Source organism: Helianthus annuus, chromosome 12 (assembly GCF_002127325.2).
Source record: "Helianthus annuus cultivar XRQ/B chromosome 12, HanXRQr2.0-SUNRISE, whole genome shotgun sequence".
Taxonomy (NCBI): domain Eukaryota; kingdom Viridiplantae; phylum Streptophyta; class Magnoliopsida; order Asterales; family Asteraceae; genus Helianthus; species Helianthus annuus.
In genome coordinates, this window is record NC_035444.2 from 62070698 (window position 1) to 62086095 (window position 15398).

General features: G+C 36.5%; 1 protein-coding gene across 1 annotated transcript; it reads right to left on the minus strand.

The window, feature by feature from the left end:
* Positions 1-7321: 7321 nt before the first annotated feature.
* Positions 7322-12804, minus strand: LOC110895127 (U-box domain-containing protein 45). Its single transcript, XM_022142410.2, has 6 exons — positions 12562-12804; positions 11909-12004; positions 11428-11613; positions 10723-10830; positions 9048-10216; positions 7322-8235 (listed from the first exon to the last, which is right to left on the minus strand). The coding sequence occupies exons 2-6, from the start codon at positions 11957-11959 to the stop codon at positions 7464-7466; spliced, it is 2286 nt and encodes a 761-aa protein (XP_021998102.1). The 5' UTR covers positions 11960-12004; positions 12562-12804; the 3' UTR covers positions 7322-7463.
* Positions 12805-15398: the final 2594 nt, after the last annotated feature.

Sequence of the window (15398 nt, forward strand, 5' to 3'; positions counted from 1 at the left end):
GCTGAATTGTTAAGTATTGCACTTTATTAATCGTTGTGAGGGTTTAATTTCGTGAATTGTCGTAACTGCTATATTAGTTACTAACCCCGTTTGTGTGCATTGTTATTTAAATTAGGTTAATCAAGGCTAATCCGTAAGCTTATACACTGCTCGTTAAATCTGCAATGTGAGTCATTCTCTTTTTACAAAACTCCAAATTATTTTTCAAAGTTATAATTACAGGGATTAAGTCTTTGTAGTCACCATATTACAGCCGGTATGTGGGGTTTTGTATACATTACTTGATAATCTTCACCATTGGGGCAGCCAATGGGTGATATGACCATAATCACAGACACCATTGGACAATTAGAGGGCCAATGGGTCGAGTGACAAAGTACCGTGGGTAGTTGGTTTGATATCAGAAAAATTGTAATCGCTCTTAATACTGTAATTTATAACCAATGTGTCATTTTTAGTAAACTGAATGATTCACTCAGTATTTCCCAGCTAACAAAACCTTTTTCAAACATATTTCAGGTGATCTATTGTAATCCAAGAAAAGTGCCGTGAAGCACTACAAGCATAGAGAAGTGGCTCAATATAAATAAATAAAGAAACATGTTTTGTAAAATAAAGATTTCCCAGTGAAATCACCTTATTGTAAATTACAAGGTTTTATCCCTAATTTATGTAAACGGGCAGTTTTAATATTAAAAGATTATGTTTTAAAAAGACTTCCACTGTCGCTTAAAATTTAATACCACGGGATTTCCTGCCTCGCGGCTCTGGCCCTGGTCAAACCGAGGACGAGGGCCGTGACATAGGGGCATGCATGGAACCCGCAAGAGGCACTCGTCCTTCATTCTCCACAGTTCCAGCCTCCTCCTCAATACCAATACCAGCTACATCCGTAGAACCGACCCGGAACCGGTTCCAGTTCGTTCCCGGTACATAGGAGAACCGGGTCCAGGTTCAAAAAACCCGGTGGTTCCTACCCGGTTCCTTTTTTTCTCATAATAAATGGGTAGTACCCTGTTACGAACCTGATGTGTGTAAAATGCAACATATAAATTACATCAAATGAGGCATAAAACTAACCCTTTTTAAGTACTAATGTTGGAAAAAGTGTATTTTTGTCTTCCTTTTGTATTTTCAGGATTAAATGAGCTCAAATTAACAAAAGAAGCAAAAAGACAGCTAAATCTAACATAAATACAAGAAGGGGAACAAAAGTGGACTGCACGACCCCTCGACAGCATCCTCCCAAGCAAAACAGAGAAGGCAGAAGACTGAACACGCCCCGTGCTCAGCGAGCACGGGGCCGTGCCCAATAAGCAGCAGAAAAGACAAACCTGTAGAAGCTTCTATTGCTCACCACAGGGCCGTGCCCAGTGAACACGGGGGCGTGCCCAAAGTACTGCAGGCGCATTAATTGTAATTGCGAATTACAATTAATGAAGAGAGATAGTGTCAGACGGGCGCGGGGCCGTGTCCAGCGGACACGGGGCCATGCCCAGGCTTCTGTTCAGCCTATAAATAGGAGTGCTTGGAGCCATTGCAAACCATCCCTTGGCACACCACCTCTCTCACACTTCACCCACGCTCCACCACCACCACAACACCATCATCCACCACCATCATCCATCATCCATCATAGAGTGTGTGAGTCGTCTCGGGATCCAAGATTGATCGTAAGAGTTCTTGACAATCAAAGGCCATGTTTGCCTAAGTCTCTTACATCACTTGGTGAAGACAAGCATTTAGTGTAATACTTTTTATTTTTAATCTTTTCGCACTTTTTATTTGGTTATGTATTAATGACTTTAATAACTAGTTACTTATGTTGAAGGTGAATCTTCCTTATCATTTGTCCGTGGTGTCTTGGCATTATTTTACTATCTATAAAAAATAAAATATTTTCACCATTCATATCTCCATGGTCTATATGGAGATATGTTGGCTACCTGGTCGGGGGTTAAGGGAATGGTTTGGTAAGAGTCTTGCCTTGTTCAGTGTATAGATCCTGCAAGGACCTGGGTCAAATTTAGTAGGACCTCCTTCAATACCCAATGGTATTGGATGGCGGGGGGTCCAAACTCTTTGATCCCCTCATATGTAAACTACTATTAAAACTTTAACCCGACTACTTAGGACTGTATCCCTGCTGACTCAAACTACTTAGCCGAGGGTAACATCACCTTCAAAAGAGGGGCCTACCACATTATGCGTTAATAACTTAATTAATTATCTTTCAATAATCCGACCCTTTAGGATTGTATCCTTGCAGACTCAAACTACTGGGTTGAGGGTAACGTCACCTTCAAAAGAGGGGCCTACTACAATAACTAAGATAATCTCTTAAAAAGTGCAAAAGTGCGGAAATAATCAAAGGTTACACTAAAGGCGAGTCGGATCCAAGTGCTTCATCTTGTCTATCTGTTTTTTTCTTATTTTTTATTTTCAGAATTTTAGTTTTTATTTTCTAGTTTAAAACCTTTTTCCTAAATTTTTGATTTGATTAGACGTTGAGGATAAACCGGTATTAAAAGCTCTTGTGTCCTTGGACGACCTCGGTATCTTACCAACACTATACTACGCTCACGATGGGTGCACTTGCCCATATGTGTGTTTGGTGTTAGTAAATATCGTGTTTTATAAATTTAAAACTTGACTAAAGTGGTTAAAAAGGGCTAAAAATATACATAAAAATATAGTACACCACACACGCATCAGGTCGACATCGAAACCTCCTACTAACAGTCCGAAAGTAGATGAGGATGGTTTTACTAAAGTCAAGGTTAAGAAGAGTGCAAAGAAGAGTGGTTTTCAAGTTAATAATCTGAAGCCCAAGTTCGAATATAGACTGGTGGATAGAAAGAAAAAGGCAGAGAGTTCTTCCTATGTGAATGAGCAGGGTACTAATCCTTCTAAGGTTCAAACTCACAACCCGTTTGGTGCTCTTGAGTTTGATGGGGGGGAATGGTGGTTCCTTTCAAGGTAAAAATAAAGGGGGTCGAGATCTAAATGAGGAGTCATATGAGGATGAGGTAGAGGTTGTCTATGATGAAACTACTGAGTTTATGACATTGGGTACTCATCCTACGTCTTCCAGTACAGGGGCATGCACCTCTTCAACAAAGTTCTCCAATGGATAGGTTATTTTTGGTTCGTGCTAGGGGCCTGCCACTTGGTGGCAACTTCATTTTTGATGATGGCGGATGAAGACATTGTTTGTTTTAGTATTGTCTACTAGTTAGTCATTATCACGATTGTAGTAGGCTAGGTTGAAGTGGTGTCATGGTTTTTTTTTTTTGCTTTATTTGCTTACATATATGGGGCATGTCCTGTATATGAACTAATGAGGAATTCATCCTCACTACTTGTACTTATTTGGCGGTTGTCTATATATAGAATTCACCAGGGTAACCCTTTACCCAAAAAAAGTGTGTATGTGCTTATAATGACTGAAATTACATGTTAATTTATTATTACTTGAGGTATGAAATGAATGATATGTTAACTAATGTGGTAGCCCAAAAGATGATGCTCACTAGGTGTTTGATAATGTGCCTAAATGAGTTTTGTGAACTTGTTAGTGCATTTGTATGTGTCAATTGGTGATTTGACTTTTAAAAAGTCAAATCAACCTATGATAGAGTTCAATAAGAAAAGTGGTATAAAAATTCATAAGGTGTTAAGGTCATGATCTAGAATGACGAATCTAACCACCTTGTGGATATTATATGATAGTTTGACGCTTGACAAGCTAGGTGGAAGCTTGGGAAAGAAGCGGGTCAAACGGATCAAGTACGTGAGAATAGCATTATCGGAATGCAAGGTAAGTAAAGCTTAGATTTTTAAAATGGTATATTCATTCATGTATATGATTAAGAACGCGTTGACTTAGTACTTGAAATAAGTCTTTAAAATACGACGTTCCGACACGGATTGATACGGGTCGGAACAAGTAAAAATGGTAAGATACCATATTGGGTAATAAGAAGGGTAAAATGGTAATCCGACCACGTGTTGACGAATAACATTGAGTTTTGAAAAGTCATCCCATTGTGTAAGTCATAATGGGTCAAATGCGTAAGGAAACGACTTACGGAAATTTGTTCATATGGTAAAAAGCTGTAATGGGTCAAAAGCATGAAATGGTAAATAAATACCATTTCATAATATATACAGAAGTGTTGATCATTTAGATCAAACGTGTCAAATGGTGAAGTTATCACCATTTGACAATAACAACTAATGTTGCTTGTCGAGTCTTATGCTCTCAGGGTCAAACAGCGTATGAGATTTCCGTTGATATTAATTAGCAACTAATGAGGTGAGATATTAAAACGGGTCAATGATTGACTCGAGCCAAGTATGTAATATTTGAATCAAACTCTCAGTGAGGTCTTAGGGCCGAGGAGAGTAAAATGAGTCATGGTCGAACAAAAGAGTTACCTAAAGTGAGGTATATCTAACGATTGAATTAGAGATACTATGTTCTTAGGGACATAATGAATTTAAAATGGAATTCGGATTAAAAGAGTATACTTGGTTAAAACAAGTTTTAAATAAAAAAATGTCCTTCGTAGTAAAAAGGACCAAAATTTGACTAAAACGCTCCCGAATAGCAAATCGAGTAAATGACTCTTGAGGGTAGTTTAAGAATGGATTTTATGTTTGGGTGGACCCATTGGGTGGTACAAGAGTGAAAGGTGTAACCTTCTTTAGCTAAATACCTCCTAACTGGTCATTTTCGTAAATTGTCGAACCAGAGGGTAGAATCGGCGTAAAATGTTCTTACTAAAATAATTCACCACAATTATAGTTGTGGTGGGAGATAAATGGAAATCCTAGGGTGGAAATAAGAGGTATGGAAAGAATAAGCGAGATTTGAGCTTAGTGCTCAAATCTTGAACGGATCAAATGAATACTTGCGCAAATCGGGTAACGAATGTGTAATTCATAAAAGCTAAGAATCTAGGTTAAGGATTTTTGGTTAAATATGCAAATGTTTTACGGACGTTTAGAAACAAGTTTTTTTGATAAATCATGAACGGGTCAAAAGTCTTATAAATAAATATAAAGCCGAGAGCTTAAAAATTTAGAAAAATTGTTAATCCGGATGTCGGATTTCAACTCTATATGATAGAGAGTCAAATTACGATTACGTAGGAAGAAACGAGACGTAAAACGGATAAAAATTGAGGAAGTTGTGCCCATTTAAGTGAAAATGGAAATGCTGGAAATATGCACCTTCAGCTGCAAAAGTTTCTGTCGAAATCATGCTGTCGCGCCCCGCGACGGATGATTACCTTTTCGGTCGCGGCCCTCCAGGGTTCTTTGCTCCCCGCAAGAGGATTATGCCAAATCTGTTGCGGCCCGCGACAGGCTTCAAGTCTGGCAAAATTGTTTTCTTTGCTTGTTTTGGCTTACGGACTCGCTTAGATATGTTATATACTTTATATAACTAACACATTTCATGATTTATGGAATGTAGGTATGTCTTGAAGTACCGGATGACGATCAAGCTCAATGAAGAACCGAACACACTCAAAGATTCAAGCTTCCGCATTACGTTTCATCGTTATGCGATTAAACGACGACATTATATTGAAATGCTTTAAATTTCAAGATGTGTTTTATGAAACTCATATTTTCAAATGTATGTGTATATGTATATAAAAACGTTTATATGCGAAACCTGTATGAAAGTTCGAGAAATAAATTAAGGGTCTTACAAAAAACATTAAAACAATTAGAGTCGTGTCAATCTTAAGTTTAGAGAGTCTAATTAACGTTATTAAATAGAGTCATGTGGGTTCGATTTCCGGACTTACTTAGCTTACTAGAGTCGATCGGTTTACTTGCCGGTTAGTAGTTTAGTTGAGTTTTAGAGAGTCTAGGGTATTACTTATTGTCTAGATTAGGGTAATTACCTATATATTAAAATCTTAAGTCAATGAACAGTAATAATAATAATAATATTAAAATTTGAAGACAATTGAACACTAATATTATTAAGGGGATTAACAAGTGGTATCGGGGGTACTGGTACCAGTACCAAATTTATCAAACCGGGTATATTTTAGTTAGTTTTAATTAAACTACTTTTAGCACATCATTATTCTTTTCTGTATTTTACATTTCAGTCTAAGTTATTCGCATTAACACGTCGTAAGTTCAGTGTTAGTGGCCCCACCGCAACGCGGGGGTGCTTAATACTAGTTTGGTGTCCGTCCCTATCACATCTGGGACATGTGGGAGTATCAACCCATCGTAGCCATCCACAACTCCCCTTCCGTAATGAAACTAGACATGTGCAATATGATCATCATTATCATGTACATTATTCAAACACATAACATAAACATTCAAATAACACTATTTCAGTTAACACATTGTTGAAATCACAACCTGTAAAATACATTAAGCAACCTGTTAATATGTCCATTCCCACTGCAGGTTCAATTAACAAACTCATTCAATTAACATAATGTTCAGTCGCATTAATCCAAGTCGCAGCTTATAAGGTTCACTCGCACACAATACAAGCACTTACACAGCACAAGAAACGTCGACCTGAAGTGTTTGCAGGTGTGGGTTGGGTGGAGGATGAGGCTAAGTGGGCGGTGGTGGGGTGGGCCCCACTTAAATCATTTAATTTATATATATTTCTTTTAAATAATAAATCAGATTTTTATGTTCCGAGTAACAAAATAACAAACCATAGGGAGCATACCTGCTATTTCCAAAAGGTGGCGACTAAACGTGAAACCACAGGGACCATTCGGGCAATTAACTCTATGTATTAATTTATCTAATTGGATTTTGAGTTAAATTAATTTGTCACTCTTGTAGTTTCTATTTAAGCTTTTGTGCTTTACAAGAAACGCAAAGACTTTTAGAATATTAATTTGTATGTGCTAGCTCAACAGTGGCGCGTTGAGTGGTGTTTTTAGACACAGTTCTCTAATCATAGTGGTGTATCTGTATCTTCGATTGGATATCGTAACCAGGTAGTTTGTTTGTGTGGTGTATCTCTATCACAAACGAGCCATAGATCTATCCTTGTATTAGCGTTTCAATAAAATCTCAACTCATTTTAAGGGTATTAAGTCATGTATTTTTTTTTTTAAATATTAATTCAAGCATGTTAAACAACTTTAGTGACTTAATATTTTAAATATTAATTCAAGCATGCTAAACAATTAGTGACTTAATATATCAAAACTGGGTTGTGATGTTGGTTTTTTTTTTATGATATCAATCCTTTTTTCAATATTTAGAATGACAACTATCAAGTTATTTAGATTACTTGTGTAGTTTCCATAAAATATAAATATTAAAATTCTCTGATTACAAAAGTCAAGAGCTGTACATATCTATTTGTTGTAAAATGAACAAACAAAAAAAAAACACTAAATAAAAAAAAAATTATTTTATACAATTTCAAAGTTTTAACCATGAGAAACAAGAATTTAACATTGGTACACAGAAAAACTCTTGTTCTTCCTCATAAAACTCCAACCTCTCCCCATCTTCCTCCTAGATGTAGACTTACTCAACACTTTCAACTCTTCACCACCCTCACACCGCCCTCCACCGCCCCGATCCGCAGGCACGTCCCTCTGCCGCTGCTCCCGGAAAACCATCAACAACTTCTCAGCCTTCTGTTTCCCTCTAACTGTCCCATTAACCGAAATCGCCACCAAAGAAGGAATCACCCCTTCTTGAAGTACCATTTCACAACACGTATCACTCCCGGTACACAATATCAACAAACACGCTGCAGCCTGTTCCTGGACCTCGGGTTCACCAATGTCAAGCAACATGGATAGCCCGCTAACAAGACCCGGGCTTGTTACAATCTCGTCTCGACCTGAGTTAGTCACCGCAAGGTTTATTAACACGGCTATGGCTTTCTCGGTCCATGAGCTTGAACTCGGGTCGGTTATAAACGGTTGTAGGGCAGGTATGATGCCACACGCGATGAGTGTTGGGATGTTGGGATGGAATGATGAGAGATGGTAAAGAGTGTGAAGTGAGTCGGTTTTGCATTGGGAATCGAACACGTCTTGAAGGGCATTGATTAGGAATGGGACCGCATTGCTTGAACCTATGACCGGTTTCGCTTGATCTAGACATGAAAGGTTTAAGTACAGGGCTATCGCTGCGTTGACCGATTTTGACCCGTGGATCATTTGCATCAGGAGAGAAAGTAACCCGGCTGATAACATTGTTTCTTTGTTCCTGCGAAAAAAATAAAAGACGTGTAACAAGTTAAGTAACGGGTCAAAATGGTAACTTTAATATGGGTTTGACCCAAAACACTACATTGTTAGACCATGCAATTTCGACTAGTTTTACTTACGTGTCAGCAGTTTAATCTCAAGCGGTCACATGGGTCACATACATAACAGATTGCGCATGTTAAGGGGCAGAATTTTGTGTTTAGCAGGGTAGGGTTTGCTATTCAGAAGGGGGTAGCGGCACAACTTGTTGCTCGTCTACCTATCATTAGTTTGTAATCGTCTCTGGTTTATAATATGGTTTTCATTTACGTAAAAAAAAAAAAATTGTTATCTATGTTAACGTACAAGACCACCTTATTGTGCGATGTGTACGCGAGCATCTCAACCGCACATCTGATCTAATCTAGGCCTTCACTTGAACACAGTGGAACAATAGTAATTAACTTTGCATAGTTACGCACGTTATAATACATAAGTACGCACGTTATTTGCATAATTACGCATGGGTTGGGTGTTACCCTAATCACGCACCTTATTTGCATAATTCCGTACGCTATACTGTTGGTCGCGTATCTTCGTACGATAAGGAGGTCTTGTATTTTAAACTTTCTCAAATTATGTAATCGTAACTAACAAATTGTATTACAAAAACGAACACGGAAGTTGTGCACGGGTCAGCATGGCGCATCCGATTAGACCGTATTAAAAAATGGCTTGTTAAATGCGAACCCGTTTTGACCTGCAACCACCCCGTCCCAAAAGGAAAAACCAAATCTTGACACCCGACACCAAAATCGCACAAAAGCGTACCTATTATTATTAACCGCGAGGTTAAACAGAGCCATAGCACCACTTTCTTGAGCAAACCCGCTTTCTTCACGCAAACCCAGCTCCAAAAACCGTAACAACGCTTCAACAAAGCCATTTGCACCCATATAAATCCGGGCCTCTTCATCATCTTTCAACAACCTTCTTATTTTCTCAACAACCCTACACTTTTTCCTTAGATTATCCTCGGTGCGCAAAACCGCCAAATATTCATCGTACGTCTCAAAAACATCACCTTCGTGTTCAACCGTCGCTGTCATGTCACCATCACCTTCAACCTCCGCAATTACATCACTTTCTTCCAAAGGCAAAGGGGCCACTTTCATACCCTTGTATTTACACATTTCGCCACTTTCCACAGGTTTTGAATTTACTGATTCGGTTTCTGATAACGAGAGCCGCCAGTAGTTTAAATCTAGCGATTCGGGTGGCCCGTCAGGAACCACGATGCCGTTATGCTCGCACCAGCTAGCCACTAGACCCTTGACACAGTAATTAGGGGTCACACCGAGGTGACCCAACAGTTGTTGAGTTTTCGGGCAGGTGTTGTGCCCATCACCGAACCACTTCTCAATGCAAATTCGCTCGTATGTCTGCCCGGATGCGATTACGACAGGGTCGTACATAAGTTGTAAGGATATTGGGCACCTTAGTTCTTCGGGCGGGATCGGTACCTGCCCGGACTGCCTGAAACTTGGTTTGAAGTTAAAAGAGCTTAGTCTCGAGAGTTGTCGCTCGAACGCGTGGGTCCCGGACCCGCTGTAACCCTCGAAAGAACCGTGTATCGTAGGTGAACATGGGGTTGAACCTTGTGAATCAGTGTCATCGGAGAAATCGGTTCGGAATAGTTTTGAGTATTTTCTCATGAGATGTGAGAGATATGCGACGATTGATTCTTTTCGTTTGTCTTCTTCGGCTCTTGCTTTTTCCGCAAGTTTCTTAAGGGCCCGTCTTTCACGAAGAGCGGCGCGTGAAGATGTAATCCCGAGCTTAGATGCAGCTTGATGGAATATTTCTAGTTCATTATTGTCACTATTATTGCTAAAGTTTCTACCTTGTTGTAGCAAACCAATAATTTCATCGCCGATTTGTTTCTCTAATGGATCAAGCGAAAACTCGATTCCTTCGAGTTCGCGTAATACATCGGAGATCTGGGACATGGGAATTTACGGTTAGATCACAATGCATCACGGTTTTCGTATAATACGGTTCGTTTGTCTAAAAGGTTTAAACTCAGGACATTCTTTATGTAAAAAGACCAATTTACCCTCACGCATCAACGTTCCTCGGGGGTGTTTACTAATGGTTTTAAATTTCAAATTATTTATTAAATTGTAAATAAAAAGGTTTGATAAAACATTTGGAGTAAACTTCCGTTTTGCTCCCTGTGGTTTGGTCACTTTAACAGTTTTGCCCCAAACCTTTAAAAATAGCCATTTTCCTCCAATAGTTTGCTATGGTTTTTCCATTTTGCTCCCCTCCTCTAACTCCATCCAAATTTTCTGTTTTTTTTTTTTTTTTTTTCATTTTGCTCCCTGCATAGCAAACTATTGGAGGAAAATGGCTATTTTTAAAGGTTTGGGGCAAAACCGTTAAAGTGACCAAACCACAGGGAGCAAAACAAAAGTTTACTCAAACATTTGCTTATTACAAGTACCTGACAACCTATAGTTTGTGGAACTATATTTTCAACACTCCTAAGACCATCTTCGAGCGCCGATCTTGCCCTTTCAAATTTTAAAACAACAGAATCTCCTGTTATTGCCTGAAAAATAAAATAAAAAAGCTTGTGTTAGAAAACAAACAATGAAATAATTAATAGTTACGCATTCATCCCAATATAAAAACCTTTGATGGATGAATGGATATAACTTATAAGATGCCACTCGTTTATATCATTTGTATTCGTACCGTATTTTGTGGGTTGCGACTTCGTTTTCTATTTGCATCAAGTAAATAAGAGCCAAATTATCTTAGTTATGAGAAAATCGGTTGATTTAGACCTTTGTTTCTTACGGGATGTTTTGGATTGCTTATTTAAACGGCTATTGTGTTTTCTAAAAGCAGATAAGTGCTTATAGGTGTTTGGATGAAAAAAAAGTGTGTGCGAGTGTGTTTGCGTGCGCACTTATTTTAAGTTGTTTTCAGTATGCAGCTTAAGATTGCTTATTTTAAAACTGCTTATTTACCAGAAGCAAAATTACAAGTTTACGCGTAAAATTGCTACTTTTTGCGGAAAAAACAAAAAGTTAAGTTCGTTGTTATTTCTGTATAAAAAATGATACTAAAAACGAACATTTTAATTTATTTTGGGACATGGAAGTATGAAATAACATACATGAAAAACTATAAGAGAATTTACCAAGTAAATTTTGCTACATTCGGCACAATGTTGAAGAAGCGTTTTTGTTTTATCTAATGCTATGTGCAAAGAACATAATGCTTGAATCCCTGAAGTGCTTCGGGGGCGAGCGGCTTCTAATTCAGGAAAAACATTCAACGCTTTGACGTAAATGTAAGTAAGTGTCTTGCACATTTCTCCATGTAGCTACAAACAGATAAACAACCGTTACACGCCCATAACACAAAGATTTATGCAATCCATCCAAAACGATCAAAAGTAACCAAGAATACATCGATATTTCAAAAAAAAATAAGGTTATATTCATCATCCAGCCTATTTTTTTCTGGTGATATAAGTTGTTTTCAAATTAACTATACCTAGTGGATATAGTTAATTTGAAAACAACTTATATCACCTTAAGCGTATGGGATTTACAATATACTATAGTTGTTATAAACTGATAAATCGTGTTACGTTAAAAAGAGTAACTAAAATTTACCTTGGGTTCACCGAGAGCAAACAAATTCTCTTCGTTTTCAGAATTTTCCATGATTTACATCCGCCAAAAGACGATTTCTCTTCACCTTTAAATAACCTGAAATAATTTCCGATTAGCGTTCAACACATGTTACATTTCTACTTGTCAATCCAGTAGATCACAAGATCATCAAATAATCCAAAATCATGAGTATCATTAAACATGGTGAAAAAATCAACCAAAGTTTCAAATATGACAAAATTTACAAATTTATGTTTTAAATAAAAAAAAAAACCATCATTTCAAGATTTGATCAATTAAAAAAAAAACAGATTGGTAAATCTCAGAAAAACAAAATAAAAAATTAACATCAACCAAGTCCCAGAAATTTGATCAGTAAATTAGAAGAACAAATTACTAAAATCAAAACTTGAATTTGACATCAACCCACCTGCAATTTTTATCAGTAAATTACCTACCCCCGAAAAAAAAAAAAAAAAAAAAAAAAACACACACACACACACACTCTACATCAATACATTTGCAGGAATCTTGAAAAGCAATGAATACCAATAAACTTATATTAGATTTTGCAGTTTCCATTAAAATGAAACCAAGAAAAAATCACATGAATAACATCCAATTAGGTTGAAATGGAAGCAATGAAAACTTACGAGGATGAACAGGGAAGCTTCATGAAAGGGAAATGAATGAGGGCTTTATTAAACTGAGGGTTTCACAAATGCAAATATTATCCATGTAATTCGGCCCTTTAGATTCGCTCATGATTTGAACAAGATTAATGCCCCAAATCTGAGTGCAACTACAAAGAAACAAACAGAGCTAGGGTGTAGATAGATAACGGACTCACAAGGAGGCAGGGTGGCTTTCAGAAATAATTACAAATTTTGAAATAAACAGGAAATAGAGATCAAGAAACATATAAATTGATAAATAAATAATAATGATAATAATTACTATTACAAATATTTAATTTTTATTTTTTAGTTAGGTGTTACATTTTATACATTTTTAGAATAGAATTAGAATTTCACACGTATATTTAGTAACTGCGGGGACTGTTAAGTCGAACAAAAAATAGACGTAAAAAATGTTAAACTACACACGTGAATTATGACGTGTTAACTCGTAGAATTTAGATCGAAATGTAAAATATTATCGTAGAAAAAACTAAGTAAGTCGAAACAGAAAAAAAAAAAAATTGAAGAGGATTTGGTTTACACAAACTAAAATATACAAGTTGCGATAAATTATAACTAAACTTTAAGGGTTATTTTATACTTTTACTTATATTACAAGGGAAGAAAACTAAAATATATAAGTTGCGATAAAAGCTTGTATATTGAGTTTGTGATGTATCATCCAGTAATCAAACTTTTTTTAACGACAAATTTCTTTTAATCTCCGTCGTGTCGTCTGTAGGACTTGAATCTAAGATATTCTCCTTCCAAGGTGTTTAAAAGTTTTGTCTTTAACAATGGACTACCATCCTATTGGTAGAATATAACTAAACTAATCACAAAATAGTAAATGGTAATAATTTGAAGAAAACCATATTTGATAAATAATACACGGTTAAGTATACTATTTTTAAACACTATAAGGTATTTTTCAATATATAAATAGTTATTATAAAAGGAAGTAAAATAGGTGGAATCACATCAAATTGTTAGGAACCACATTGTGCAATCCTTTTAGTAAGAATACCGCCGCTTTGGAAGTCTAGAAATGAAAAAAAAAATTATTATAGGCTTCATTTTGGTATTTAAAACTGTGGAAAACATCAAAGCTCTTAGAGCTTAGCTCTATCATATATTTGGATTAAAATTAGGTCTAAATTCAATAGTCTATCATATGAAAGATGTGTGATTTTAATATTAGAGATGTTACTGTTTGAGTTTTGTTTGTGTTGTTGTTTGTACTTTTGAGGTTTAACAGCCTATGCTGGCCCGTTATCCTATAAATCATAGAATTTTCCGTCATTAAAAAAAATTGTGCCTAAAGATAATTTAAAACAAAAAAGAAATTATATTTTAAAAAATGTGTAACTTTTTTTTAACGACAAATTTCTTTTTAATTCTTGTCGTTTGTGGACCTAGTGCCTCCCTCTTCTAAGATGTTTAAAAACTTTGTATTTACCAATAGAACACCACCTATTAGTAAAAAAATGTGTAACTGATTTTGATTATTTTACTAACACAACTTTCTAACTTTCTAGTTGAAATGCCTTGGCTTTCTTTGAATGTGTTTAATAAACGTTTTTTTAAAAGATGCACAATATTATTTATGCACTTGATTAAATACGATAATAATTAGTGTCACAATCTCAATCATTGTGATTGGGCCTTTAGTTTATATCTCATTTTCAGTAAATAGGAATATTTTGTTACTACAATAACTAAATCGTTGAAAATCACTTATACTCGTCACATTTTTTTACAATGACATCTGTAGCAGTTAATCATGTCAAATCAAGTAAAAGGAAAAGCCGTATGGTCGACATTAAATGTATATGATTTAGGATGAAGATTTTATATATGGATGTCCCGATGTTTAAAAGAAGCGAACACATGATAATAGTATGAATCAAACTTTTTTTTAAACATCATCAATTTACTTTAAAATAACTCAACATATATATTCACATTTAATTTAAATTTTAGTAAAAAAAGGTGATGGGAATTTTCCCGCTTTTGTCACTCTCCATTCACAGTTGCCAACCTCCCAAGTTTGTCGGTTAATAGATTTGTCTTCGTAAATCATAAGTATACCACTCAAATACTCACAATACCCCTAATAGATTTTTTTCTCATACACGTATAATTATTTCACGAATGAATTGGTGATGGAGTGATAAGAGAGACCTAGTGTTCTAAGTGACCAAAGTTCGATTATTGCTTCCTTTTATTTGTTTCGGGGTACCGGGTGACGATAAGAGACTAGGTGAATAGGTGGCGGTCGTTAATTCGATCGTTGAACTGAATGAGTTTTAAATCACCGCATTGTCGTGCCTTCGGAAAAGTGTTTACGGACTTCGGCCCTAGGTGAGGGTTTTCTCCACTTCGGAGGCGGGTGTATCCCGATGTGGTGAATTTCGCCAATAGCCCATTTGGAGGATTCACTTGATGAAGACTGAGGATTGGTGGGCAATGATAGGAGACTCAGAGAAACCTAGATTTGATCCTTTAGCTAAACGGGTTTTACCAGTAATTTCATCATCGTGCGTATGGGTGTGTGGGTTTTCCGGGTTTTCCTCAGAATTGGTGGTGGACTCGGGTTACTCTCGGAGTACTCCGTTTAGTCCAGTGGGTGTCCCAATAATACTCGGAACTGATTATGTTGGCCGTTAAAAAAAATCAGATATTAATTATTTTCAAAATACAATTATTATCGTACTGACTACTGAATAGAGTACACGTAATCCTCCATTAAGTAGTTGAGGCCTGATGGTTTAATTATTTTATAAACTTTGAACTTAGCATTACGAATC

Excerpts from the sequence above, each read along its gene's own strand:
- LOC110895127 (XM_022142410.2), bottom strand. The coding sequence starts at position 11,959 with ATGGAAAATTCTGAAAACGAAGAGAATTTGTTTGCTCTCGGTGAACCC. Across the intron at positions 11,614-11,908 it reads TTGCTCTCGGTGAACCCAAG|CTACATGGAGAAATGTGCAA; the intron begins GTAAATTTTAGT and ends ATCTGTTTGTAG. Across the intron at positions 10,217-10,722 it reads CACAAACTATAGGTTGTCAG|ATCTCCGATGTATTACGCGA; the intron begins GTACTTGTAATA and ends CCCATGTCCCAG.